Source organism: Dermacentor albipictus, chromosome 1, assembly GCF_038994185.2.
Source record: "Dermacentor albipictus isolate Rhodes 1998 colony chromosome 1, USDA_Dalb.pri_finalv2, whole genome shotgun sequence".
NCBI lineage: Eukaryota > Metazoa > Arthropoda > Arachnida > Ixodida > Ixodidae > Dermacentor > Dermacentor albipictus.
Genome location: NC_091821.1, coordinates 298,909,428 through 298,936,504, shown reverse-complemented (window position 1 = coordinate 298,936,504; position 27,077 = coordinate 298,909,428). Strand labels below are relative to the sequence as shown.

The following is a 27,077-nucleotide window of genomic DNA, read 5'->3' as shown; positions in this document are numbered from 1 at the left end:
CTTTCTTTAGTCGAAGCGGTTTTTTACACACTCACAACACGGCTTACGCAAAAATTTTTCTTGCGACACAGATTCTCGTCTTTATTAATGACCTGCATCACTTGCTTGATTCTAGATTTTCAATAGATTGTAGTTCTTTAAATTATTTTGAAGCATTTGACAACGTTAGTCATCAGTTACTCCTTTTTAAGTGGTAACTGATGGCCAGTTAATTCTAGATCCTAATGTGCTTGACTGGATTCGAGCTTTTCGTTCTAACGGTACGTAGTTTGTTTCTCCTAAAGCTGTTGATTCCGCGTTGCAACCAGTGCTACCTGACGTTCTCCAGGGTCTGCATTCTTAACTTTCATGAAAGACCTACCGCGTCAAATTTCATCAAAGGTAAGCCTGTTCGCGGACGACTGTGTAATTTACCAGAAATTAGATAACCAGGAAGAGAAAAAAATGAGCCAGTCCCTCCTCATGCCGATATTATTTTAAACTCTCATCCTGTAGGTATTGTTGACCATTTTAAATGACTCGGTGTTTCATTTACTGCACACATGTCCTGGGAATCCAATGTGAACTTAATATAAACAAATCTTGCTCGAATAACTGAAATAATTGGTCGTCTCAGATACATTCTTTCCTCAAAACTTAAAATACTTATTTATAATTCTCTTTTCTATTCACATGTTAACTACTGCCAACTTGTCTGCGGTACAACAACATTTTTGAACCCGCAAAAAATTTACGTTATGCAGAAACGATACCTGCGCCACGTGTACAATGCTGATTTTAATGCAACTGCAGGTTATTTCCGTAGAGCGCATATTATCACGGCTGATAAATTATACCACTATCGTTTAAGTACTAGATTTAAATATGAAATGAGATATAATATACTTAACCAAGGCCAACTGGCACAATTAGAAAAAAATGAGCACTCTTATGCTACCAGACATGGAGAATATTAGAACGTTGTTGTACCACGCTTGACCACTGGCATCGAACGCCTGTGTTAGTCTTTGCCATCACTGTTAAACTATTATTAATCTACTAATTTTGACTTAGTTATTTGTTCCACTGTTAAACTTAGATCTATGTTTGCAGAAGAAGAAAACTTATTTATTTATCCTGGCATTTATTTATTTATTTCATTGTTTTCGAATCATTGTGTTTTACTTTTGTTCTGCACTGATCAAGTGTTTACATTTGTTTATTGACTGTTTTTTTGTTGCTGATGCCCAAACGCCGCTAATTACGTGGGGCTGCGGACTCGTCAAGCCGCCAGCTTTTTTTACGTTGTCCTCCATCTGGAATGTACATAGTGGAAAATAACGATTTGATCTGATGCTGCCTTAATTACTCCAGACCGATTTAAATAACATGCTTGCCTGGGGAAAAACGTGGAACAATAAATTAAATATTCCAAACATAAATAATCCGCCTATCTCGCACCTCCTCAGCGTGTCCACGCTATCATTCCTAATACATCTCTTGACTTACAAATACATCAGTGTTTGTATCTGTAATAACCTATCATGGAAGCATCATGTGAGGTACATCATCGCCAAAGCTAACCGTTCACTCGGGTACATACGAAGGAAATTCTGTATGGCACCCGCGTTACTTAAAAAGCTTATGTACACCAATTACATCCGTGTGACCGCTTTCTTAAACGAGGGGGCGGTGTCTTCATTGGTGTAAAGAAAGCCATTACGTCATTTTTGGTCAACACTAATTCTGATTTCAAGATTGGTTGGGTGGCCTGCACGATCGCATCTTCTAGCATACTAATACGCAATTGCTATCGTGCACCAGATTCTAACAATGCTTTCATCAATGCTCTGCGTGACACAATTAACAAAACCATGGAACTCTTCCCGGCTGATTTAGTTTAACTTCTTGGGGATTTCAAGTGTCCGCTCATTAATTGGACGAATTTATAACCTGCTTGTCACATATTGTCTGAATTTATCAACTTGTCATTGGATTTCAATCTTTTTCAAGCTGACACGAAACCGACACGTGGTGTCAATGTTCTCGATCTAATTCTTAGTACTGCACCTGAAACAATAGGTCACATAGAATACTTTGCTTGTTTCAGCCACACCATTCGCTCCGAATAACAATAAACACAACGCCATCAGTTACGGGTCTAATGAAAAAGAAAATTCGTGACTACAATGAGGGTAATTATAAAACAATAATCCCAAATTTAGAAACTTTCTTCGTAAACACAATGTGGCCATCATTTTATGATAGATCCGTTCAAGAAAACTGGCTAATGCTTAGAAGTACACTGTTCGCACTAGTACACAAATATTTTCCACTCGTTAATATAACGAACGATAAGTTGAACCATTGGCTCACTAAAAAGCTTCAGCGCATGAGGAATAAGAAAAATATTGGCAGTGGTTTAGCTCGGCTACGCCAGGATATACGTAGCGAAAGCTAAGGCATAGCATAGTTAGACTTGGTTAATCTTGATTGCAAGCCCAGGTTAGTCTGGTTGTCTAGGTATGTTACGGCGTTTAGCCAGTCGTTCGGCGCGCTGTTCGTCTGTTTCCTGGGTGATTCGTTTCCTCTTAATCTCGTTCCGATGTCGATTCCAGGCCTCCTCCTGCTTATCAGAATTATCACCGTCCATACTGCCGCCTCAACTGTGGCTGCGGCGCACATGAGCTCTCGTTTCAATCCTCAGACATGTTATCAGGCATGCGACGCAGCTGGCGAAGCGAGCGGAGGCGAGCGCTACGACGACGAATGCGATGTGACGAGGAACGCGGGGTGACGTGATGTGCCTCCTCGGAGCACGGCCACGGCTGAATCGCAGGTTCGCGGCCAGTAAAGTTTTCGCTTTAAAAAACGCTTGTATAATATTGCTAAGTGAGATCGCACATCAGCTGCGTGGCACACCTAGAAAATTTAGCTTTAATCGTGCGCTCAGCTTTAGGTGAAGCTAAGGTTGAACATTTTTCTAATGATCTTCCTGCGCTGCTTAAGAACAATCCTGCCAAGTTATAGAAAATAATAAAGCCTAACAACGAATCTGATCAGTTGTCATTGCAAAACAGCAGCAATAGTCCTATTCCAGACAGCGAATGTTCGGAGGTTTTTAATTCATAATTCAGCTCTGTATTTACGCAGGAGAACACTTCAAATATACCTTGTGTTTCAGAAATCAGCTTCCAAACATGGAACATATTAAAGTCAAAAGAGTACGCATTTGGGCTGGTTGGTTCATGATTACGAGCAATAAAAACAGCGCTAAACGACGGGACGAGCGAAGGGACACAGACAACAGCGCTGACTAACAACCAAGGTGTCTTTATTCCTTCAGTCAGCATATATTTGCCCAATGCAAATATATTTGCCCAATATATTTGCATGCCCAATTTTGTAGATTCTGTGGTTTCAGATAGCGGCGGAGCATATATATGCTGACTGAAGGAATAAAGACACTTTGGTTGTTAGTCAGCGCTGTTGTCTGTGTCCCTTCGCTTGTCCCGTCCTTTAGCGCTGTTTTTATTGCTCATATTAAAGTCCCTATGGATGGCATTTCTTCTCTCAGAAATTACCTAAATATGTCTTCATGTGGCATAGGTGATATAAACTCTAAGATTTTAAAGAATAAGGTAGAAATTTCAAGAAAAATTCTCGTTCACATATTCATAGTCACTTGCGTCTGCCCAGCGTCCCACAGACTGAGATGGCGAAAGCTATACGGGTATTTAAATATGGCAACAGGAACTCCTATGAGAATTGTTGTCCCATTTCCTTGACATGCATTCCCTGAAAGATTCTCGAACGTATTATCGCCTCGCAGAATTACAGATATCTTGAGACTAACAAATTATTTTTTCTATAATCAGCATTGTTTTAGGAAAGGCCTCTCGTACTAGACACAGTTATTTGAATTTACAACAGATCTACACACTAACTGAAATTATAACTTACAAATTTATTGCTTGTTTCTTGCTTTTTCGAAGGCATTCGACCGGTTAGCACATTGTCACCTAATGTCAAAACTCTCCGCACTCAATTTGGACTGTCTTACCTGGCTCTGTGACTTTCTATCTAATCGTCAGCAGTTAACTATTGAAAATAACTACTTTTCCTCCGTAACAGACATTTTTTATCCGTAACAGACATTTTTTCTGGTGTACCACAGGGTAGCGTCCCCAGTCCCTTGCTTTTTTCTAATCTTTATTAGCGACCTGCCTCCCAATGTGTCCTCTACTACAAGAATATTCGCCGACGACTGCATAAGTTATTGCCCAATTAAAAGTTCAGATGATCATCTTGTTCTTCAGCAAGACCTTGAACAAATTATTCGCTGGTGCAATAAATGGCTAATGACTTTAAATGCCTCAAAATGCAAGGTTATGTCGTTTACCCTGAAGTCGAAAACCTCACCGTAGCCTTACGGTATTAATAATGACACTGTTGCAATGACTGCAAAATATAAGTATCTAAGAGTTCTATTCACATCGAATCTTTCTTGGACAGAGCACGTCACGTCGATTTCAGCTAATGCCTCGCAATCGTTGGGAAGAAATGTACGCAAACTAGCTTATCTAACTCTCCTTCGTCCCGAGCTCGAGTACGCATCTCCCATTTGGTTCCATCACCAGAAATATCCCATTGAAACGCTATAACGGGTGCAGAAAAGAGCAAGCCGCTTCTTCATAAACGATTACCGCTATCAGTCCACTGTAACACAAATGAAACTTAAGCTTTCATTACATTCGTTGAACACTCGCCGAGACATTGCTCTTTTATCACTGTTCCACAAATTCATTCACTCCACTCGAACACCCGCATGCTTGAAACGACCTTACTCCACGTCACATACGCTTCATAATTACTTCAGCTATGCCCGCCGTTACGGTTCTACAAATGCATGTCATTACTCTGCTCTTCCTAGTGCTATCAGATTATGGAATTCGCCACCGGATAGCATTGCATGCCGGTCCAACTACGGGTCATTCCGTGATGCCGTGACTGACTGCATGACTAATGAAGTGGTTAGTTTTACGGTTATTGGAGCACGATTTCTTGTACTGACACTATGTTTTATACCTTATTGTCGCGTTAGTACTGGTATGTCGCTATGTTTACCCTTCCATCGAAATGTAGCGTTAGTAACTTCTGTCTTGTTTGGAAGCTTCATTGAAAATATTCCGTATGATTCATTCCTTGTTATTCTATTGTTTTTTACTAGTGAATCGTGAACTAAGTCATTCTTTTTCATCTCGGTTGCACTTACGGATGTAGTAGGGAAGCTGCTACGGTTTTATAGATGTCATATATTCTATGTGTTTTCTATGTACTTCCCCCTTACTCATTGCCTCACTTTGAGGCCTGTTAGGTATCTTTAAATAAATAAATAAATAAATAAATAAATAAATAAAAGCTAACCATTCACTCGGCTACTTACAAAGAAAATTCTGTATGGCACCCCCGTCAATTAAAGAGCTTGTTTACAGCACTTACATCCGTCTGTCACTTGAATAAGCATTATCTATCAGGGATGATAGTGGTACTAGACTGATAAACGAACTTGAAAGAGTGCAGAATCACTCCATTCGCTTCATCTTATCCAATTATGACCGCGCAGCCAGTGTTAACGAGATAAAGTCACTGCTTAACCACCCGGAACTTGTCATTCGGCGTAAGATAGCCCGGCTCACTCTTTTTCATAAAATTTACTATCACTACATACATCTTCGTGAACAGTTCATTACCACCCCTCCTTTCATATCAGCTAGAATTGACCACCTCCAAAACGCTGATGTTCCTCGTTGCAGAACTGTGACCTATTCACATGCCTTTTTACCTCGAACCACCTCCGAATGGAATGAGCAGCCAGAAGCAGCTACTACTATTACGGATACGCCGCGCTTGAAGAGTTCTTTTTTTAACTTGCTTAACATTGCTTAATTATTTGTACTCAATTTGGCCTTCTGTTTAGCCTGTTTCATTTTATATTTATATCTAGAAATTACTTAGCTTTTTCTTAGTTGCAACTGTACATTGTTTGTATTAATTTGTCGATTCTTCCTGCTGCCTATTCTTATTGTATCAACAGTTTCTTTTTTTTTTCAATTTAGGTCTATAATATGCCTTTCCCCTCTGTAATGTGCAAACCGTGAGGGTAAAGTAAAGCAATAAATAAGTGGGTAGGTTTGCGGTCTCCGAGGTCTTCTAATGTAAGAGGTTGCCGTAATTGATGCTGCTCCGTTTCAATGGCGCGCTGGATGAGCGTCGCCTTATGGAGGTCATAGGGGCGGTCGACGGGTGGGGAGCGTAGAACATCGCGAACAATCCCGGCAGTGGAAGCGCTCCAACGAGGTGGTCGAACATGGTGCGAACTGAGGCCATGGTGACGCAACGAGGATTCGATGAACCAAAGTTCCGAGTCCGACGACCAGAGCTGAGATCACGGAGTAGTTGCGCTGACCGTGATCGGGAGAATCCGAGGCCATGGCTGACTACAAAGACAGCGGGGCTCGAGCACCTTGCGGCGGTAGGGCTTGCGAAGCGGCTGAGGTACCCGGAGCTGTGATGGACGACGCGCTGTCCGGAGTCACTAATTTATGGATGAAGGAAGACCAGGCAGACGCTGGCGCCTGATGTCCACAAATTATATTTTAGCCGAGCCCGCTCAATTAATCGGAAGCTTCAGTCCGCCGATTCCACTGCTCGCACACCGTCAGCGCGCTGGGCGTGCCGTCGTCGCCTTTTGTGACCGGACCATTGAGGCACGTACTAGCGCGCTACAGTCCCTTTATCATGTGTCATGACGAGTCGACACGTACTCTGCACTTGGGCAACTCCAAGTGTTCACGGGATCGCTGCTCTCTTCACTCAGCAGTGCGACGAAGACTTCGTCATAGCGTATGCCAGCCGTCTGCGTTTAGCATCTGAGCGCAATTATTCGATAACAGAATGAGAATGCCTCGCCCTCCTATGCGTCATCGCTCAGTTACGGTCTCAACTCAACCTCAGCAGCGCAACACAATAACCACTGTACTACCCTGGAGGTTGCTTTTCGGCTTCCTGGTTTTCACTAACCCATGGGTTTTCTTCCCCATCCCGCCTGCTATGGCAAATGTGAAAAAGGTGAAACCGGAATGCGTTAGTTTTCTTTGCGATGCCAGCTCACTGGCTCGCCTGCAATCCTGCAACCAAAATAGCCGCGTGCCCACGTAAACCGTAAAACGTTTTCCTTCTTTAAGGGCAAAATGATCACCTTGATAAAGTGATAACTTTGGCACTCTTGTTTTTTTTTAGAAGGGCAGAGGGGGCGTTACGCTCACAAAAGCACCTAGCATGCATGTCTTAGGTTTTTAATGATGTACGGAGCACATGTATTTCTGGTTACTCCTAATATAATGAAAGCTTGTCTTTTTTTTTAGCTATAAAGGTATGAAGTAACATGGATCTTGTTAAAAAATGCTTTTTCTCAATCTTTGTATTGAGATGGCATATGAATGAACAATTATGTGTTGCTCACTATCACACGAAGAAGTGAGAGCAACAGAGGTGGAGGAGACCTCGCTGTCTAGCTCGCGCCCCACCTCTGATGACAAGTGACACAGCTCACACCACGAAGCGTCGTCGGAGCTTCCCATATGGCATTTATAATAGCCGTACATATGAGCCCACCGATCCGAGTGGTGATCGCTTGTTTCTGCAAGCACGCGGACAGCTGCGGATCTTCGCGAAATCTGTTTTCTTTTTGTTCCTACAGAGCTGCACTTTCTCTTGCTTCCAATCATATCTCCTCTCCCCACAATGCTGACCAGCAGGGTGCCAGCCGCGTGTTAAGCAGTGGTATAGGGCGGACAGTTGACAGAGTTTTAGATTGTGTGGTACAGCGCGAAGCAGGTACAAAGGACGCAAGAAAAAAACGAGGGCAAGCGCTTGCGTCTGTTGTCCCTGCTTGGCGCTGTACCGAACAATCTAAAATTGGGAAACCAACTGGCCCAAACCATCGCCCTTCTAAGTTGACAGAGATCGGAAGGAAGAGAAACCGGCAGCTTTCCGGGTATATGCTGCTTTGAAAACGTTAAACGTTATTCGGTGGAACATGAAAAATAGATTTCGTGAGTGGCTGCAGATGTCCCCGTATTCATGCAAAAAAACTGGCTGTGGCTTAGCTAAGGGTAAGCCCAGGATGCGAAGCATACTAGCCTTTATTTTAACGCGACAGCGCTAACGAGCTCGTGTCGCAGAAAAGCCGGTGTCGTCGGCGTCGGCTCAGGCGTGCGGCGCTTGCTCAGCCGCACATTTCGTTGTCGCGCCGAACGCTGCGTTGCTCGACGCTCACCGCGTCCGATGCGGGGCGCGTAGTCGCTGCGCCGTAGCAAAGCCACCTAGAAACAGTCTCTGTAGCACGCCGCAACGTTCGCTTCTCATTCCAACGAGCAGCTCTGTCTCCAGGAAGCATCTCACCTCGTGAGTGTCTAGCAGAGGCAAGCGCAGCTGCTTATATACCGCCGCGACGCCGCGAGCGACGGCGCGAGTTGGAGCCCCGTTTCTCCTCTGTCGTGACGTCACGGTGTCACGTGGTATTGAAGGCGACACCGCCGCGCCTGAGGAGCTGGGTTGAGCTCTAGTAATATGCTTCGCATAAAAAAAAATTGGAAGACGCTTAAGCCACCGTTTATAAATCTATAAACGGTGGCTTAAGCTTCGTCTTCAAGAGTGGAACGCGATAGCGTTATCGCACCCCGTTCGCACCGCCCACTCATTCGCTCGGCATGCTCTTGACGAGACGAAGGGGAGATGGATGGACGGATGGAAGGTAGGAGCGTCGCCTTTGAATAGGGGTGATGGCAGTTGCCACCATGCTCAGCTTTCTATTTTTGTTTAACTGCGTTGTAAGTTATTCAAATTCGGCATTTTCTTTAAATACGTCTTTCTACACTTTTAACTTTATGTCACTTCTCTGTTTTTTAGCCTCCAATCGCCTCTTGCTCGTTTCCACGGCACATTTATCTACATGACTATTGTTATCTCTGAATCCTAGGGCCTCGGTAAGCGTGACTGCCCGCATAGACATCGGGCTGGATACCATCACATTTTAGTATGAGGTGTTTTATTGTTTCTGCAGATTTACCACGCACAGTACATGTGTCTTCTTCTTCGTTGAATTGCTTTTTTCGAAGTGGGCGAGTGGCGCGCCACCTATAGGGGGCAGCGCCGTACGTTGCGAGGAGGGGGTCTTTTGTGTTTGCCGCAAGATGGCTCTGCGTGTGCGCCAACCGCAGAAGAAATGTAGCGGAAACGTACTTCGCTACTCGTTTAACGGCGACTTCTGTAATTTACAAGCTCATAATTACCAATATACACCGCAGTATAACTTTCTACAGCTCGTTTCTAAGGCAACACCGCATTCATTAGACGCGCTTTCGTCTCGCTTTGAATCATCGAACTCATGGCAGAGTGGTAGTGTCTCCGTCTTACTCTCCAGAGACCCTGGTTCGATTCCCACCCAGCCCATCTTGCAAGTTGTTTTGGTTTCTGAATTGCCTTCCAGGATTTTTCGCGCATGGCCAACGCCGCCGACACCAGCTCCTCTACGACACGAGCTCCTTAACGCTGTCGCGTAAAACAGGCGCGTCCCGATCGGTGCGTTTTGCATGTTCGAATATAAACCGATTCGGGAATCTCTTCCAGCACCTCGTGAAGTGCGCCGTCACTTGTGTCACTTGTCGTCAGAAGTGCACCCTTTCCTTGCATCAGCATCTCAACCACCTTACCTTGGGAAAATTGCCTGCCCTCCCTCAACCTCACTGCAAAATTTTCATATGACCCTTCCTCACCCTAACCTCATGACTTTCCTCCCGCCCTCCCTCATCCTTGGCTCAACTAGAAAGATTGCGTCGTCCGCCCTCAGATTCATTGTCCTGTGTTTCAATAATCGGTTTGCTTGTCCCTTGAATGGAAACTTCCAAGGTACGTTCGCATTACTATACAGTAAGCATAATTAAAACAGTTCTTGGTAATAAAGCTTAGACCATATAACTAAAGTGAGAACAAATAATAATAAATAAGGGTAGTTAGTGTAAATAATGGCTTCTTGTATTTGTTAAGGATTTCAGGACTACGCAATTATGTGAGTGCTTTTCGTGGTGCTAAGTTGCCAGGTGCCAAACTGATTCTAAATGGGTGTATAGTAAATCAAACTTCTGTATGAAGCACGGCACCGTGTATTTCCTCTCACGCGGTGAACGGAAGTTTTGTCTTTGCAGTAGACAAAATATTGTGCACAACGCTGTCTGCAAAGTGTGAAGAGCTGCGACTGTGCATACTCATGTGCAGAACGTCGACTGCAAGGTGTTCACCAGCTTCTGGCATTACGTGCTGATGGCCAACTACTGCTGGATTCTCATGGAGGGCCTCTACCTCCACAGCCTCGTCTTTCTAGCCTTCTTCACGGACAGCTCCAGCATATTGCGATACGTCGCCCTAGGTTGGGGTACGTTCTGCAGTTCGAAATTTACTTCTGTCTAGAAAGCTTTGCCTAAACAACCATAAATTGAGTTTAGGGCTGGCTACGAAACCGTGAGAATTCGATCCAACCATTAATCTCTTATGTTCGTGCTGTGTTTCTACTTTTACATTTCAGGCCTTCCAGTACTATTCATTGTTCCTTGGGTTGTTGTTAGGGCGACGCTGGATGACACCCTGTAAGTAATACGCTGAATATTTTTCATGCTCGATGATCTTTCGGAAAACACCATTACATTAACTTGATTTAACCTTCATGCTTTTCTTGTAGTCTTGACAACGTACTAGTAAATCAGTATAGACAGTCAGTATATATCATCTATAGGTGTCATGTTGGCAAAAGCAGAAATATAGTGAAGCACAGATATGAAAAATAGCAGTACCATGTGCCACAATCGGAAGCCAAGCGCCCTATGTAAGGAAACAACAAAAAAAGCAGTTGCACTAGTTAAGCTACAGTATTGTATCTGTATCAAACGCGCAGGCCAGCAAACGCCATTGCGATATCTGTGCTTCCCACCAATGTTGCGTTTAGTAGCAGTAGTAGTGACAGGATCTTTTTTAACATACAAGACGAAAAGGAACGCAAGCACTTTATGCACCTCTGACCCCTTCCAATTAGTGCTCAATATTTCCTAATACAATTGTGTGAAACTATATGGTCATTCCGGGTTGAAACGTAGCTTTACTTCAAACTGAGTCCTGGAACGTGCAGTTCCGAAGAGTGCATGGTGCCCATAGAGGCAGAAAAAAGAAGGCGAGCTTTCTGGTCCTTTTTAACACGAAATTCTTTTATGCTTGGCTTCACCATCAACTTTCTTTAATGGATATGGCGTCCACGCGCTCTTTTAAAGTATGTTGTATCTTAATATAAAGCCCCTTAAACTTCGTAAAGTAGCGACACGTTTTGAAGAATGCCGCCTCCTCCTCGCGCGCTCTATCCGTTGCCGACGTCGCATCGCTATTGGACTAATACCATCACATGGGTCCTTCGTTTGTTTACAGTCGTATTTCAGTGCCAATTTCGCTCGAGCGCTGTAGGCGGCGTAACGTCGAAGAGGGAGCGTGAAAGAGGAGAAACGAGGAGGAGTGAAGGCGGAGGAGGAGATTGTCGCTACGTTGCGAAGTTTAAGGGGCTTTGCCTTAACAGAGATGGCGCCGTCATCTAGGAAAGATGAAGCGAAGTACTGCATCATTAGAATAACGAGCGCGGATGGTAAGAACTTCCGTTGTCTCGACGCAGCAGACGCTTCAGCGTGGTGTAGCGTGGTGTAGATCTGCTGTGCTGGCGACGCAGTTCCTGCACATGGTTTGTATTTCGCGTTCGATTAGCCTGTGACACCTCGTCGCATACGGAGTGCAGCTTCAACATGCATCAGCAGTGCTTACACGCAGTCTACTGCCTCGCTTGCGATGGCACTACCTGTAAAAACTGCTGCGCTGAGCGGCGAAGCAAGGCAACGACGTCGACAGACGAATCTCGCTTCGGTCCGACGAGACACGCCAGTGTGAAGCAGAACGCCTTCGCGCGTTCGTAGTGCACGCTCCAAACACTGCCACTCGCCTTCCTGAAGCTGAGCTCGTCGAAACTGGCTGCCCTGTCTTTCTGTCTATAAACGTTATTACAGATATATTACAGAGAGCAAGTCTGAGTTGGCCTGCATGGGGCCCCATCTCACAATAACTAGGTGGGCTCCTCATTACAGGAGCCTATTGGCGACCACCGCGGCTCGGGTTCGGTTGACCAGGGCCAAGGCCTTCTGGCTTGCCAGGTCGGAGCAGCCGAGCAGGGCTGCCTCCCAGTCCTCCTGGGTGAGGTTGGGTGTTGGGGCAAGGTTTTGGCGGGAGAGTAAGCGAACGGGCTGCAGCGTCTGCCATTTCGTCGCTACCGACGCCCATGAGATCAGGAGCCCATACGCCAGACGCAGAGGCCCCGGGTAGCTCCTGTTATCAAAGATGTGGTACGCAAAGCGAGGAATGTACCGGTGTTCAGTATTATAGCGATAGCAATTCTATCGACACTCCAGGCGCATCACTGCTGTCGCCATGAGGTTCAGTATGAGTGAATGCGTGTGAGCATTAGTGAGTGAACGTGGTTCAATCTCGCGTGCGCGGACGAGGTGGTGGTGGTGACTTTATTGCACACAGGGGAGTTGCGGACACGCAGGTCCTTGGGCCCCCACATGGCCCCACTGCACTCAAACGTTCATGTCCCGGAGGCTCATGACGCTGGCAGCCCGGCCTGTGGCGATGGCTTGCTTGGCCGGGTCCTCGGAGCGCAGTAGGGTCTCCCAAGCCTCCCAAGTACTAAGGTGCTCCAGGCCCCGCGGGGGAGGATCCGCCGGGCAGAGGAAAAGAATGTGATCGAGAGTGGCTTTGGGGTGGTGGCAGAGGGTACAGGAGGGGTCGGTGTGGACGTGGTGATAGCGCGAGCGTATATAAGGGGAGGGTAAGGTGCGTGTTTGGAGCCGCCTCCAAAGTGTCTGGTGATAATTGTCGAGGGAGGGATGGGGTGGGGGGTAGAGCCGACGCTAGGTTTTGCAGGCTTGCGTCAGTTCAGTGAATGAATGCATGCGCTCCCGTGAGAACCCTGAATCGGAGGCCGCCGGTGCCCGGTTGAGAAAATCTCGGGCTGAAGCGTTGGCAGCCTCGTTTCCAGGATTCCCAGAGTGGGCAGGCACCCATATGAGCTCCATGTGGCGGGGCGGGTGTGCAGTGAGAGAGTTCAGTATGCGAAATGCAGGGACGTGAACTCTCCCGCGAGCAAAATTTAGTATCGCAGTTTTAGAGTGCGATAATATATACCGGGCCTCCGTGCGCATAATAGCTAGGGCAATGACAGCCTCTTCAGCCACCTCTGAAGTGACAGTTGGGGATATGTGAAGGGTGGTAATCGGTTGTAGGGAGGGGTTCGTGATGGCAACAACCGCATCCTCATCTGTGCATGTGGCATCCACCCACACAGCATTCGGTTCCATGCCATAGTGTTCGTGGAGCGCCCGTGCGCGAGCTCCGCAGCGGGGTTCATGGTAGGTGGAGTGCATGTTTTTAGGGGAGAGGTTTAATAAGCAATTCGCGGTGAATGTGGTGGGGTACCTGGAGCTCTGCGGGATCCGTGGCTGGTATCCTTATACCAAGGGTGTGTAGGATGTGTCTGCCGGTGGTGGTTCTCGCGAGACGTATGTATTGTGTCTGTCTGTGGGCCTCAATAAGCTCACCTATCGTGTTATGTAGGCCTAGCTGGAGGAGCTTTTCGGTGGAGGTATTTAGGGGTAGGTGTAGTGCTGTTTTAAATGCTGTTCGTATCATGGCATCCAGAGGGGAGATTTCTCTGCCCTGGAGTTTAAGGTAGGGGAGCGTGAAGAGAAAGCGGCTGAGGACGAAGGCATGAATGAGACGACATAAGTCATGCTCCTTCATACCCCGGTGGTGTGCAGAAACTCGGCGGATTAGGTGGGATATCGACACCACCGTCCGCTTGAGTTTGTGGATGGTGAGAGTGTTTTTCCCGTCATTTTGGATGTGGAGGCCCAGAACCCAGAGAGTGTGTACCTCAGGGATGTACCGGTTTTCCAGTGTCACGGTTATAGAGGTGGTGGGGCAGTTTCGGGTTGTGGGGCGGAGTATGAGGAGCTCCGACTTCTCCGGAGAGCATGAGAGACCGATACTCCGCGCATGTGTTTGGGTGAGGGTAGCTGCCGACTGCAGAATATTCTCTATGTCTCCATCACTGCCATGGGTGGTCCAGAGAGTGATATCATCAGCATAGAGTGTGTGCCGAAGGTGAGGGATGTTTTGTAGTTTGCGGGCAAAGCGAATGAGAGTGACATTGAAGAGAAAACGTGAGAGGACAGATCCGTGGGGGGTGCCAATCCCACTAAGGGTGTATGGGCGGGATGTGTGGGGGCAGAAGTGAATTTCGGCTGTGTGGTTAGTAAGGAATGCTTGAATATAGGTGTACATACGTTCACCTATATTCAAGGGGGAGAGCGCCGCCATTATCGCTCGATGGTCTAGGCGATCAAAGGCCTTGGAGAGATCCAAGGCGAGGACGGCCTTTGTGTGGCCCGGTATGAGGGGGTCTAAAATATCCTGTGTGAGCTGGAGCATGGTGTCCTGTGCCGACAGATGGGGATGGAAGCCCACCATGCTGTGCGGGTAGAGGTCTTGCTCCGCCATGTATAGTGTGAGTCGGGCGAGTGCGACATGCTCCAAAAGCTTGCCCAGGCATGAGGTTAGGGAGATGGGGTGAAGATTTGCAGGTGTAAGGGGTTTGTGGGGCTTCGGTATGAATAAGATTTTGGCGTGATGCCAGGATTGCGGAAGGGTAGGCGGCCCGAATGCATAATGCAGGTGCTGTGGCCCGTGCCTGTAGCGTGCGATGCAGGGAGGTGAGGCAAGAGATGAGGGGTGTTCTTCTCCAGTGGCTGCTACGGTGCCTCGATGTCCTCCTCGCTCGACGCTCCGTACAGAGTGGAGACAACCGCGTCGCCTACTACGGCGTTGGCCACGCCATAGAAGACGCGTTTGGCGGCCGCCGTAGGAACGCGTTGCCAGCATTCGTGTGTCTTGAAAGCGGTGGGTGACGTGACTAAAATGCGCGCCCGCGCACTTTAGCGCGGGCGCGTTGTTTGCGTAGCGCCGGTAGCTTTGTATGCGTTGTGCTTTCGATGTATACACGTTGGAGCGACAAATGCACGGATGTGAATTGTCCGGCTGCTGTTGCTGCGATTCCTAACTCCAGCGCTTTCACAGACAGGTTCCGCTGTCATCGAGTGATGTGTGTTCATGTTTACCTGTGCACGCGTGACACTGTGGTAGATAACCTAATTAAAACACGTTGACGGGCTAGTTGGTTTGAACTCGTGACACAATGTGTAAGCCTGACTAACACAATGTGTAAGCCGCGAGCTCCCGACTTTCGCCGAGGCCGTCGGCCTCGCCGACCTCCTTGATCGCTTTTCCTGGGCGTTCTGCTACCTCTGGTGCCCTTTCTCTTCCTCTACTTTCATTCCTCCTCCCCCCCTTCTCTGTGCAGCGCGGTTGAGGTGCCCTCAACTGAGAGACAGTTACTGCGCTGCACTTTACCCCAACTTTTCCTCCCCAACTAGAACCTCTCTCTCCGGGCCGCGTTCCTCGCTCGCGCTCGCGAGATGGAACCGCGTTCCCCGGCTCACCCTCACACGCTTTAACTCATGCGGACACTCACGGTGACGCCGACAATACACCTGAGGTATTAATGTAATTGCTGTCACAATAAAACACACAAAAGCGTTCGGCAGCTCCCAACCAGCTGCCGGAAGTCGCAGGGCGATCGACCGTCATGACTCCTGGAGAGCGCGTGAGGCGCCTCGCCACTTCCGGCGGCATTTCTCACCAGACGGAGTTTTTTCGATCGAACCGTGTCCCCGGCGGGAGCCAAATTTTTGGACGTCGAGGGTCCAGCGTTCGCCGCCGGGTGAATTTCGTCGCTTTGACAGTGCTTAACTGCTCCACGCAGCCCGGCCTCAAAAGGCCGCGGGAAAATGCCGACGCTTGCCGCAGGAACGGGCGCCTAAGAGCTGCGCTCTAAACGGGGTTAAAAGGGATAATATGCGACTCAAGTTTCGTGATCGCTTAAGTGGTGGGCTCGGTCTGTTTGTGTGCTGATTTGGCGCAGGTCAATTGTCATATGAAATTTTGATTGTGTAGAAGCCTAAGCTGCTTGCATGATTACCACACTTATTTCTTACTTTGGTTAGGATCATCGCTTGGGTTCGAGCATGTGTATGAAAGGGAAAATCAGGAGTGTAAAAATAATCTTACGAATTCGTCAGGTAGCTCCTTTATGCGTACACACGCGCAAGCGCACGCTCGATATTTTCCTTGGTGTAAAGCCCTGGTAGAGAATGTAGCCACGACCAGAAGACTGTGTGCCTTAGGTAGTATAAGCAAGGCTTTCTTCTGTTTATATACCAGGACAGGTTTAGGTAAATGGCCCAGGTCAGCGCGCGCGTTTCGTGTGCAGTTAAGACACCATCGTTCTCAGGAATGAGGCAAACTGTAATGCCCAACCCGTTATGTGAAAGTCCCTCTCAGAAGACGCGGTAGGCGGAACAGCTGCGTCCCGGGAACCTACTTTCGAAATTGTGTAAGATTTTCCTAGTTTGTCTGGCTCTTGTCGACGCCTCATGCGAGCCGTTTCCATAGCCTATATCATGGTCGCCGTTGCATGCAGGGACGTCAATGTGAGCCACTGTGCAGAGATAAACTGATAATTTTCCTTCCCGACGTAATGTTCTCGAAGCAATGGTGCTTCCAGCCGCTGCATGGCATCTTTCCTAGAATTTCAGGAATCTTGCGAATGTTTTAATTTGATTGCTCCGGCCGAATGTCCAACGAAGCTTCTTTGCTACCTGCCTATAGCAGTGTTTGTTTTGCAGATTTCTATTGGTCCAATGCAATCTCATGCCCATTTTCGAAAGTTAGGTTTTCTTGCGCAAACAACATTTGCTATTTCCTTACACCTACCACTGCCTCGTCTCTCAACGCATCGTATAGGAAAAGGCCAAGATCAGATTCGTGGTCAAGCGCTTTAACGCCGTAATAAAATAATCACCGCTTTCTTGCTCCTTCTGCATTCTCCAATTGAATTCTCCATCTCTCCTTCCATCTTTACGCTCTGAGCGAGCTGCTCCGGCGGCAGCAATTCTTCATAATAATTGTGTGCCCATAAACGGCCTATCACTGGACGTAGCTGTCGCTTGCAAATGTTCGAAGTCCTATTACGTTCAAATGGTCCTATCACGCTCAAAAAGCTTCTATTCCTCTGACATAGTTTGCAGTGACAAGATGGTCAAAACGCTTTCAGTATGACTCTTTAAATACGAGCTTTCAATAAGTATGCCCTTTCTCGTTCAACTTGCCCGCCGTGGTTGCCCAGTGGCTATGGTGTTGGGCTGTTGAGCGCGAAGTCGCGGTATCGAATCCCGGCCACATTTCGATGGGGGCGAAATGCCAAAACACCCGTGTGCTTAGATTCAGGTGCACGTTAAAGAACCCCAGGTGGTCGAAATTTCCGGAGTCCTCCACTACGGCGTGCCTCAAAATCAGAAAGCTATTTTGGCACGTAAAACCCCTAATTTTTTTTCTCGTTCTACTCGTGTAATTTGCCTAGCCGCGTTTTGATGCAGTGAGGCTACTGTGACTTATCGCTTTTTGCCCTCGGAACGATGACTGTGTTGACTCGTGGGGTCGTCACTTGTGCCAATTCGGTGGCTGCATCCGCTGTCTTCGCTTTAGTGCTGTTTTTCTGAACTTTCGGCTCGACACAGTTACTCTAGTAGGCCTTCTTTATACACACTGAGGTCACATGACCGGTCAATAAGGAATCTATGCGCCAAATGCCCAGATGTCGCACAGATATATCTGAACACTGTGGGCCTCATCCAAAATTCGCCGACAAGGCAGTGCAGATGATATGGCAGTGTCACCGTAAAGAAAAAACAGCTAAATATCCTTAAACCTGCGGCCGTAAGACTCACAAACATTGTCATTTGTAAGAGGTCTTTGTCATATTCTGTTAGCCTTCGCTAATAGCACGTCGAGCATCGTGGTTGGCTGCCATTTGTTCTTACGAACAACTCTAGGATAACAGCTGTTAGCGAATACGAGCCCAGGTATTTTGCTGGGCTAGTTGATGCATGTCGAGCGGTTGTCCAGTCGAACCAGGTGAAACACAGACAACAACTTGTCACTATTTCGGCTGCGCTGCTCTTCCACACGCTAAGTCAATACAAAAATATTCTATTTATAATGCTTGCAATTTTCGTTTGCAGTCTGAGTTCATATCTACAAATGGCCCTATAGAGATTTGCGAAGATCTCTGAGCGACCCTTGTCCCACCGTAGCTTTGGTGAAATACTTGAGCATCTGCTACTGCTGTGAGACTCCGACAACTGCCGCTACCGGTTACCTACCGCTGCAGGCGCGCTGTATGCCCGCTGCTCGACCACTACAGGCCGTGTCAAACGCTTGACAGGACATCCACTTTACGCAAAGATAGCAGCATGTGACCGCCAGATTCCTTTAAAATTACCGGCATTGTTAATTGAACCATCGTTATTCGTGCATATTGCTTGCTGCAATGTGCGTGTTCTAAGCTGCTGAGGTCCTGCCCACTGAAGAAACGAAAGAATATTATGGCGTAATCACCTACCTGCCATTAAAAAGATCATTTATGCCTCGGCAATTCCGTTGTCATTGCGGAGGTTTGCATCTCCGAATTGCCTAAACAATCGAAGCGCTATTCTGGAGCGTCAAAGATGACAAACAGTACAAATAAAAGCAACGTTATTCATACATGTCATCGTTGATGCCTGCAAGCTAAGGCACGACCCGTCGTGGTTGCTCAGTGGCTATGGTGTTGGGCTGCTGAGCATGGAGGTCACGGGATCGAATCCCAGCCATGGCGGCCGCATTTCGATGGGGGCGAAATGCGATAACACCCGTGTGCTTAGATTTACGTGCCCGTTCAAGAACCCCAGGGGATCAAATTCCCGATTATAATCGGAAAGTGGTTTTGGCACGTAAAATCCCATCATTTAATTTTTTAGTTAGGTCACTGTGTTTACCTGTTTGCTTTTTCCTTGTTCTCTTGCTCCCCTCACGGTTTCTCCCCGTTAAGCTTTAACTCCGGGCCAACTATTGGTGGCGCGGAGCTACGGAGTCACCATCTGTCGGAAGCGCCTCACTTGCGTAGTATGAGGCATCACGCAGCGCGCTCCTGATAGGTTTCGCTTACGGTGGTGGTGGTGAAAACGTTTATTTCCTCTGAAAAGAGGGAGTTACATGGAGGGTGCTCTGGAGTCAGGCTTAGTGCCTTTCCCCTCACAAACACTAGGTGGAGTCCCTAGTACGGGACCCCAGTGGCTTCCGCTGCCGCCATAGCTCGTTCGACCATCGCCTTTTGGGCTTTCAGGTCGCAACAGGCGAGTAGGGTCGCCTCCCAGTCCTCCCGGGTGCGGTTTGGGTGTGGAGTAAAAGCAGGGTTGGAGGGGCACGCCCACACCATGTGGTAGAGGTCCGGGGATCTCTCCCCACAGTGCGGGCACTCCCCGGAGAAGGCAGGGTCAAAGTGCTTTAGCGAGGCCGGGCACATCATGGTGTTCGTGACGAGGCGGAGGAACAGGCGTTCCTCCGCTCTCGTTAATCCTTTACACGGGTAGGGGTACAGTTTATGTCTATCTTTGTATAATTGTGTTATTTCCTTGTAAGTGTAGGTCGGCGTGGCTTCCGCTGCTTCTTCAGAGGTGACGGGGGACGAGGTTGCCCGGTTAGAGAGCGCGCGGGCGGCTGCATCTGCTGCCTCGTTTCCTCCTAGCCCCGAGTGGGCCGGAGCCCAGACTATGAAGCGGTGGGATGGATCTCCTACGTACGAGCTATTTTGCAGTAGCCGGTAGGCCAGGTACGGGACCCAGCCCTGTTGGACGTTCCGACACGCCCCTCGCGAGTCGGTTATGATTGTCTTGGAATCGGAGTGTGTTGCCGCTAAAGCGATGGCGACTTCCTCTGCTTGAGTGACGCTTCGGGCTTTGAAGGTGAGCCCGTTCACCGTTTTGGACTCGTGGATCACTGCCGCCGTGTACCACCCGCCATGGTGCGGGCCGGATGCGTCCACGTAGTATACCCCGGGTTTCCTTCCGTAGTGGTGAGCTAAGGCCTCTGCCCTGGCCCTGCGTCTACCCTCGTGGTCGTCCCTGGACATCTTAATTGGGAGTGGTCTTACGTGCAGGGCGTAACGCCATTCCTGAGAGAGTCTTACTCTCTCCTCGGTTAGAGTCGTGTGTTCTATGTGCAGACGGGCCAAAAGGCGGCGTCCTGACGGCGTCTGCGATAATCGCGTGTATTGACCTGTGAGGTGGGCTTCTCTAAGTTCATCGAAGGAGTTCGTCATACCCAGACCTTGGAGTCTCAGGTTAGACGTGGTTATCGGGAGGTCGAGGGCCTTCTTCGCCATTTTGCGTATTATCACCTCGATGATGTTCTGGTCGTGTTTGTTGAGGCGGAGATAGGGGGTCGAGTACAGGATTCTGCTTGTTACAAAGGCATTGGCCAGCCGCAAGGCGTCTTTGCTTCGCAGTCCCCCTTTCTTGTTCGAGACTCTGCGGACCATTCGGCCCACCTGATCTCCCACCTTCTTTAGTTTGTCGAGCGTGGTCGTCGCCAGCCGACGCTGGTGGATGAAAAGACCTAGGACTCTAATTTCTTTTCTTTCGGGTATCGGTTCCGATCCAAGTCTCAATTCTATCTTGTTTGTGCATTTTTTGTTGGGGCGAATGTGCACGAATTCGGATTTTTGAGGGGAGCAATGAAGGCCACATCTTTTCGCGTACTCGTTCGCCGCGGTGGCCGCCTCCTGCAGGCTGGCCTCCATTTCACCGAGAGAGCCCTGCGTGGCCCAAATGGAGATGTCGTCCGCGTACAGCGCGTGTTGCACACCCGGGACTTTCTCCAAGTGGACCGGCAGGTTCTTCATTGCCAAGTTGAAAAGCAAGGGGGATAGCACCGCTCCCTGTGGCGTCCCTCTCGTGCCTAATAGAAAGGGGCCGTGTTCCGCGTTCTGGATCCTCACGTAGGCCTGTCTGTCCGTGAGGAAGCGTTTTATATACTCGAAAGCGTTCCTGCCGCATCCCGTCTCTGATAGGTGTGTGAGGATCGCCTCGTGTGTCACATTATCGAAGGCTCCCTTTAGATCTAGGGCCAGCACTATCTTATCCCCGTTCGGATGTTCGATCGGGTTTAGTACCTCCCTGCTGAGTTGCAGCAGGATGTCCTGAGCCGATTTATTTGGCCTGAAGCCGTACATCGAGTCGGCGAAGACTCGCTTGTTTTCTAGGTACTCAGATAGTCTGTCTCTGACCATAGCTTCCATCAGTTTACCCACGCACGAGGTGAGAGAAATAGGTCTTAGGTTATCCGTATCTATGGCCTTGCCCGCCTTGGGGATGAAAGTTATCAGCGCCGTCTTCCACTCCGTGGGAAATGGAGCTTCGCCCACCCAAATCGAATTAAAGTGTTCTAGGAGGGATTCGTATGCGCGGTCCGGCAGATTGGCTAGGAGTTTTACCGAGATCCCGTCCCTTCCTGGCGCGGTCCCGCGTTTCATCCTCGCTAGAGCGGCTTTGAGTTCGTATATTTTGAAAGGTTCGTCCAGCTCAGCATTTTGGGCTCCGTTGTATCTGTAAGCGTCTCCCCTTGGATCTTGGGTTGTGGTCAGGTACTGGTCCCGAAGCTTCAGTGCAAGCTGGGCCGTATTTCCTTGAAATGCATGTACCGCTCTCTGCAGGTGCTTGTGCGTCTCGGTGCGCGTCTGGTTGGGATCTATGAGTGCCCGGAAGAGGCGCCATGTGTTCTTGCTAGACATCTGCCCAGCGGCCGCGTTGCACCTATCTACCCAGTTCGCGTCCGCGAGTTGCGCCGCGTACTCCGCCGCTTCTTTAGTGATTGCCGCGATCCGAGCTCTTAGCTTTCGGTTATGCTTCTGTCTACGCCATCTTTTGACCATGCTGCGTCTGGCTGCCCAGAGGTGGAGGAGGTGGGTGTCCACGTCCGTCACCGCCTCTGAGAGCTTTACCTGCGTTTCCGTCGAACGCAGGTTGATCAGCAGCTGTTTTGTCCAGGCTTGATATCCCTGCTCCTGGATGGAGCTTACCTCGTATTCCTTTCTAAATTTCGTCCAGTCCGGCAGCATAGTGTGCCCCGTAGGCCTGGTAAGGGGTTTCGTACGGATCGTTATGGTGATCAGGCAGTGGTCACTACCGAGAGTTTCCTCCGTATTCGTCCACTCCACTCGCCTCGCGTTTTTCGTGAAGGTTAAGTCGGGACACGTGTCCCTCTGCACCGAGTTCCCTATCCGCGTGGGGCACGCCGGGTCAGTGTGTAGGGTTAGACCTAACGCGGACGCCGCCTCCGCTAGCTTCCGTCCTCGTATGTCTTCTCGATGATAGCCCCATGAGGGACTCTGCGCGTTGAAATCTCCCATTACTAGTAACGGGTCTCGTCCTGCTACCCTGATAGCTCTGCTCAGGAGTGTGGAGAAGGTTACGTTTTTTGCTTTAGGTGGGCAATACACGTTCAGGATGTGTAGCGGCGAATCCTCCTTTTTCAGTGGCAGAAGAGTCACCATCACGTGCGAAAAGCTGGTTTGTAATTCTAGATCTACCAAATTTGCAGTGTAGTTTTTGTGCACAAAGATGCACGTTAGGGGGTCGAGTTGGAACGTTTTGTAGTTTGTGAGGCTCACGTTCCCGCCAGGTTCCTGTACGGCCACCACTGCCGGAGTATGCTCGTACGTAGACAGGTGCATCCTAAGATCCGCTCTCTTAGTCCTCGATTTCAAGCCTCGACTATTCCACTGCGTTAATGTTATGGGACTCTTTTTAGTTTGTCTCGCCATGTTGTATCTGGAGATTGTTGTTATTCTGGAGGGGAAGTTGCTCCTGGTGGTCTTCCTCCTCGTCCTCGCTTATCACCCTACGCATCCTGTAGGCTCGGGGAGTCTGGAGTCTCCTCGTGTTAGCGTATTTGCGAACCGTCATCGCTTTCGCTATCTGTTGTGAGACTATGGTGGGAATGGATTCCTGGACCCTTCTCATCATAGCTTCTAGTTTATTTTCAAGACTAGGTTCTGTGTCGCTTTCCATCGCCTCCTCTTGCTGAGGTGGCTGGGGTTTAGCTAGCGCACTTTCTAGTTTGCTCGTTAGCACCGCGATCTGCGCTTTTAGGGCTGCTATCTGGTTTCGTAACTCGGTTTCTACTGGGTTGGGTGTGGGTGGAGAGGAAGGTTTGGGAGGAGGAGGAGGAGAGGCGGTCCCACTCACCTGCCGCATCCCGTTCTGGACTATGCTGGCCCAGGTCTTCTTTTGCTTGGGTTGATCAGAAGTCGACTCCCTGCTAGGTGGAGGGGGCGGGAGATTCCCGCTTCCTCCCTTCTTCTTCTTCTTGTTTTTTTTTCTTCTTTTTCCTCCTCCTTTTCTCCTGATTGCTGGGTTGTTGCTGCGCGTTCGTGCGAAATTTCGCCGTGCAGTCTCTGGAGTTCGTGGCGTGTTCGCCGCCACACACCGCACATTTTGGGTTGCACAGGTGAGGGGACCGCACTCCCTCCACAAACGGGGCTAGCGTTCCGCAGAGTCCGCAGTTTTCTTGTCTCGGTGTCGGGCAGGTATCTGGCCTATGCCCCACTGTGCCGCACAAGTTACACGCTGGTATGGTGCGGCGGTACCTTGCTACCGGTATGACTTGCGCGTTGTACAGTACAGCTCTGGGCTTGTACTTGCCTTCGAAGGTGATTCTGGCTTTGTTAGAAGTTCCGAACTTTCGGATCTCCAGGATGGTGCTTTCTCCGTGAAAGCTTTTCACCTTCCCTCGCAGGGACTCGGTGGTTTCCAGATTGGCCACTGTGATGACTCCGTGAATCACGTTGTCTTCGCTCTGTTTTACGTACCCGTGCAAATGGAGGTCTGCTCCTTCTTGGATTTTTATCGCAAAGTCCCCGACCAGTTTGTCTGCCGCGTGGCTGCTCGACGTGCCCACGATGATCAGGTTTTGGTCCGGGGATATTGTGAAGTAAAAGTTGTCCGCTTCGGCCTCCCCGACTCGCTGTCGTAGGGCTAGGCCTAGCTCACCGTGTTGTAAGTTCTTCAAGCTTGTCGCCGTTAATGGTTTGATGATTAGCACCACATCGTCTGGTCTAAATCTGCAGAGAAACTTGGGTTTCCATGCAGCTTTGACTTGCCTTGGGCCTCCGGCTGCGCGCTCATCGGGTGCCTTGTCGGGTTGCGCATGGTGGCCTCCGTGAGCTGACGTGGCCTTCCCTTGTGCGCAGGCTTGGAGTTTCTGGGCTCTTGTTTCAAAGGCCCGGATCACATTAGCGTTGCAGGCTTGGTCCCGACTGGTCTGCGGCACAGTTGTCCATGCCATGCCTTCCGGGTCGTAGCCGCGTTGCTGGTTTGCGCTTGCCATGTTGGCTTGGAGCGGCCTCCCCGCCGCCGAACGCCGGCGTTCAGCCTTGAGGCTGCGTCGCGGCGCTATGGCGGATGGGAGGAAAAATGCTTAAAAAGGTCAACAAATCGGCCCACCGGAGTGGGAGTGGTCTCCCTGCGTGCCGGCTGACTTGCTGGTCCTGTCAAGTCCAAAATTGTCGCGATCAAACGCGTTGGGCCGCCGCCACGGTCGAAAATCGCCGGAGCCGATGTCCCATGCGTCCGCTCGCTACGCGCGCTGGTAGCGTCTCTTGCTTACGGCGCTCAATAAAAACACCACGCGGCAGCCCTCCTGGACATTTATGCAGGTACTCTCAAAACGAGGGAACTTTTTGACTGTCGATATAATAATCTTGGGCGAACTTAAAGCACAGAATCGTTTACAGACGCTACCGCTTTACCGAATGCGTACAGTACATGAACGCCACCGCGCGCGGTCACCATATGGAGTCGCCCGAACAGGCTTCTTGCGTGAAAGGTAGCCAAACGCTGAGAGTAAACTATGTGAAATATGTTCTTATAGTGGGCTGTCTATATAACCAAATGGGGCATAACAGAATGGAACCTCAATCTAGCGATAGCACGGGTTCGCAACGACCGACTGCGCGTCTGCATGCATGTCCGCGCACAATGTTTTGCTTTCGCTCTGAGCACGTTTTCGCACAATGCCATGCGCTTTAGGCCGCAGCATATTAGCATTTGACAGTACACTAGCAACCATTGTTGCGTGGATGCTGTCAGAACTGTTCACAAATAATTCCGTTATAGAGACTTCAATGCCTAGCTACGGCGACTGTGATGTGCTGTCGCGACGATTCAATCTTCTTTTGTCTTCTAAATTCTTAGACATTTCAATATTATTTCTCAAGTTGCGTCGCACTGTATGTTTATCGTTCTTCGCAGCGTGTGATTTCCCTTTGCTTGGTTTTCGTAATCCAATGCATTAATTCATAACAAAAACATAACCATCTGCTGTGCTTGTTTTTAATGTGCCTCTTACCGCTCCCTTTCCGTTCCAGTGAACTCGCCAATATCTAGCATCAAGAAGTTTATAGACCAAACCGTCATGACATTAGCCGGGTAGCGGGCATGGGCGAGCGTCTGAGTGCGTGTTTTCTGCTACTCACCGAACATCGCTCAGTCCCGGCGCCGTAGCAGAAATGTTCCTGGCGTCTGTGCTTACTGCACACCCGAGTTGCAGCCGACGGCTGTCTGCCGGTTCTAAGTTTCGCCAGCCAAGCTTCACGCCACTCCTTGCCCTGCGGCTACTTGTGTATAAGCCTGACACCGGGCTCCGTTGCGTGCGTCCAGCACTTCGGCACCGAGCAATAGCCTACCATGCTGCACGCCTCCAAAGGAAGCCACTACCTATTATAGTACTTTCAAATGTTGTCAAGCAGGCACCGAAGACGGTAAAGCCTCACCACTTAATCAGAACCGCGGCGTAGGTGGGACTTTACACTTTAGTTTTCAGCTCGCTTCGGCGGTTCCGAAGCAGCCGACGCGACCGCTGTGTCCACGTGATCCCTTATGCCACATCATGCCGATGGTGGCGCTACCTTTTCCACTGGTCGAGCTCGAAGCCAATAATTTCCTTCTTCAGATATATGTAAAACGCAGAAAAAGTATTGTGAAATAACCGCTGGACCAATTTGAGCGAAATTTATTGCATTTATTTATTTATTTATTTCAGATACTGTCAATCCCAGCGAGATTTTTACAGGTTGGGCATATATTATACACTCACAAATAGCGATAAAAACAGGTTTACATGATTTCAACAATATTTGCAATCGACAAGAAGCAGGTATACACATATGGTAGGAAATAGAAGAAGGGTACATTTCATTTGGCAAAAGGGGGTCACATTACATAGGCAAATACAATGCTCATACAGATTTCATTTTATACAATGACATGAGTGGTGTTATTTCCGGCTAACATAATCTAATTATTCCACAAAAGCTCTTCTACAAGGGTTATAAATTTCGGCAACGATGTGTTAGTCGTTATGAAGGGGTCCAGGCTATTCCATTCTCTTATTGCAAGAGGATGGAATTTTCTCTCTGTTTCTCTCTCATTCCTCAGGGACCGAGGAATGAGAGGAAAACAGAGAAAGAGAGAGATAGTCAACTTTTATTGATGCCAGCAGTCACGGTGGCGGACGCAGCCTCCCTACACCTAGCAGACGACCGATATTCCGCGGTTATCAGTGGCTGCCTCGGCTGGCTGGACGGCCCGGATATGGCGGCGGTGGTGCAACAAGCTTTATTCAGAGAAGGCCAAAAAATGGAAACAAAGATTGAGATGCCACCGTTCCATGGGTGGCCGTCAGGTGGCCGGTCGTGGCCTCCAGATCATACCTGGCGGCGGCTTCCCCTGCCCAGATCGTTAGCCGTATCTGTACACCAGGTTCCGAGCTGGCCAAAGCAGCTTCCCACAGCTGCGGTCTAGATACATGCCAAGAGGCAGGGGGAGAGTGTTTCGGGCACCGGATATGGTCTCGCTGGTGTGAGCTGAGCAGCAGGCTTTCTCACTGCTGCCGGTTTT

At 49.0% G+C, this 27,077-nt stretch overlaps 1 protein-coding gene across 5 annotated transcripts in view; it reads left to right on the top strand.

Annotated features, from left to right (window-relative positions):
* The window catches only part of LOC135916807 (parathyroid hormone/parathyroid hormone-related peptide receptor-like), a 972,783-nt gene that overhangs the window by 700,405 nt on the left and 245,301 nt on the right, over nucleotides 1-27,077 (top strand). For all 5 annotated transcript variants that reach the window (XM_065450243.2, XM_065450244.2, XM_065450242.2 and 2 more), the window contains exons 7-8: nucleotides 10,318-10,474; nucleotides 10,625-10,685. In XM_065450243.2, the coding sequence (XP_065306315.1) occupies nucleotides 10,318-10,474; nucleotides 10,625-10,685 (218 nt within the window). The remainder of the gene's footprint in view (nucleotides 1-10,317; nucleotides 10,475-10,624; nucleotides 10,686-27,077) is intronic.